At 40.5% G+C, this 1,437-nt stretch overlaps 1 protein-coding gene across 1 annotated transcript in view; it reads left to right on the forward strand.

The window, feature by feature from the left end:
• The first annotated feature begins 1,121 nt into the window (after window positions 1-1,121).
• The window catches only part of MTA3 (metastasis associated 1 family member 3), a 137,013-nt gene continuing 136,697 nt past the window's right edge, over window positions 1,122-1,437 (forward strand). The window contains exon 1 of the mRNA XM_023512109.1: window positions 1,122-1,211. Within this exon, the coding sequence (XP_023367877.1) occupies window positions 1,190-1,211 (22 nt within the window). The 5' untranslated portion in view covers window positions 1,122-1,189. The remainder of the gene's footprint in view (window positions 1,212-1,437) is intronic.

Here is a 1,437-nt window from a genome sequence, read left to right on the forward strand (position 1 = left end):
AAAAAAAAAAAATTGAACATAGGATATTTAGAGGAAGACTGGGTGATTTCACAGTCTGTGATTTTTAGGAATGGGTTTGGAGAATGTATGTTTAAGTGTCTTAAGTAAATCATGTTTGTTTTTAATAATTTTAGGGATTAGTTTCCTCTTTTTTTTTTGAGACAGAATTTCACTCTGTGGCCTTGAGTACTGTGGAATCATGGTAGCTCACAGCAACCTCACACACTTATCCTCTTGCCTCAGTTTTTGTGTTTTTAGTAGAGACTGGACTTGAACTCCTGGGCTCAAGCAATCTACCTGCCTCAGCATCCCAGAGTGCTAGGATTATAGGCATAAGCCGCCACACGTGGCCCAAGGGATTAGTTTCTTAAAGTTAATCTGAGTTGAGTATGTCTGGCTTTAATCATTAAGGTGGTCTGATCACTTTTTTTTTTTTTTTTGGAGACAGAGCCTCAAGCTGTCCCCCTGGGTAGAGTGCAGTGACATCACAGCTCACAGCAACCTCCAACTCTTTGCGGCTTAAGCGATTATCTTGCTGGGAGTATATGTGTCCGCCACAACACCTGGCTATTTTTTTGTTGCAGTTTGGCCAGGGCCGTGTTTGAATCCACCACCCTCGGTATATGAGGCTGGTGTCCTACTCACTGAGCTATAGGCACTGCCTCTGATCACTTAATTGATGCCATTTACAACTGTGCTTAGAACTGGAACAAATGTTGTTCATCCTTATTTTTTAACTTTGGTTATCCTGCAGTTGTAGTTTTCAGTGTTAATATGAATGACATTATAAGGAGGCGTCCGTGGCTCAGTGAGTAGGGCATTGGCTCCATATACCAAGGGTGGCAGGTTCAAATCCTGCCCCGGCCAAACTGTAACAAAAAAATAGCTGGGCGTTGTGGTGGGCACCTGTAGTCCCAGCTACTGGGGAGGCTGAGGCAAGAGAATTAGGCCTAAGTCCAAATGCTAGCTGGAGGTTGCCATGAGCTGTGATGCCATGGCACCCTCTACTGAGGGCGACAAAATGAGACTCTGTATCTAAAAAAAAAAAAAAAAAAATTAAAAAAAAGAATGACCTTATAATTATGTTATGTCTGGTTTTGCTTTTCCTGTTTCTTAGACTGCAAGTGGCAACGTGGAAGCAAAAGTGGTGTGCTTTTATAGAAGACGCGACATTTCCAACACGCTTATAATGCTTGCAGACAAGCATGCTAGTAAGTTTTCCTTCTCTTGGATTAAAATGTTTGTCTTGTGTTTCTTATGATGAGGAAAAATACTTTTTAGTACCCAAAGCTTTTTGCTTGTCCATCTATCTTTTTCATAATTATTTATTTATTTATTTACTTTTTGAGCAGAATCACATCTCACTCTGTTGCCCAGGCTAGAGTGCTGTATAGCAACTTCAGACTACTGAGTTCATGTGATTTTTTTTTTTTTTTT

This window comes from Otolemur garnettii, unplaced genomic scaffold, assembly GCF_000181295.1.
Source record: "Otolemur garnettii isolate 467f Iridium unplaced genomic scaffold, OtoGar3 scaffold00024, whole genome shotgun sequence".
In the NCBI taxonomy this organism is placed as follows: Eukaryota; Metazoa; Chordata; class Mammalia; order Primates; family Galagidae; genus Otolemur; species Otolemur garnettii.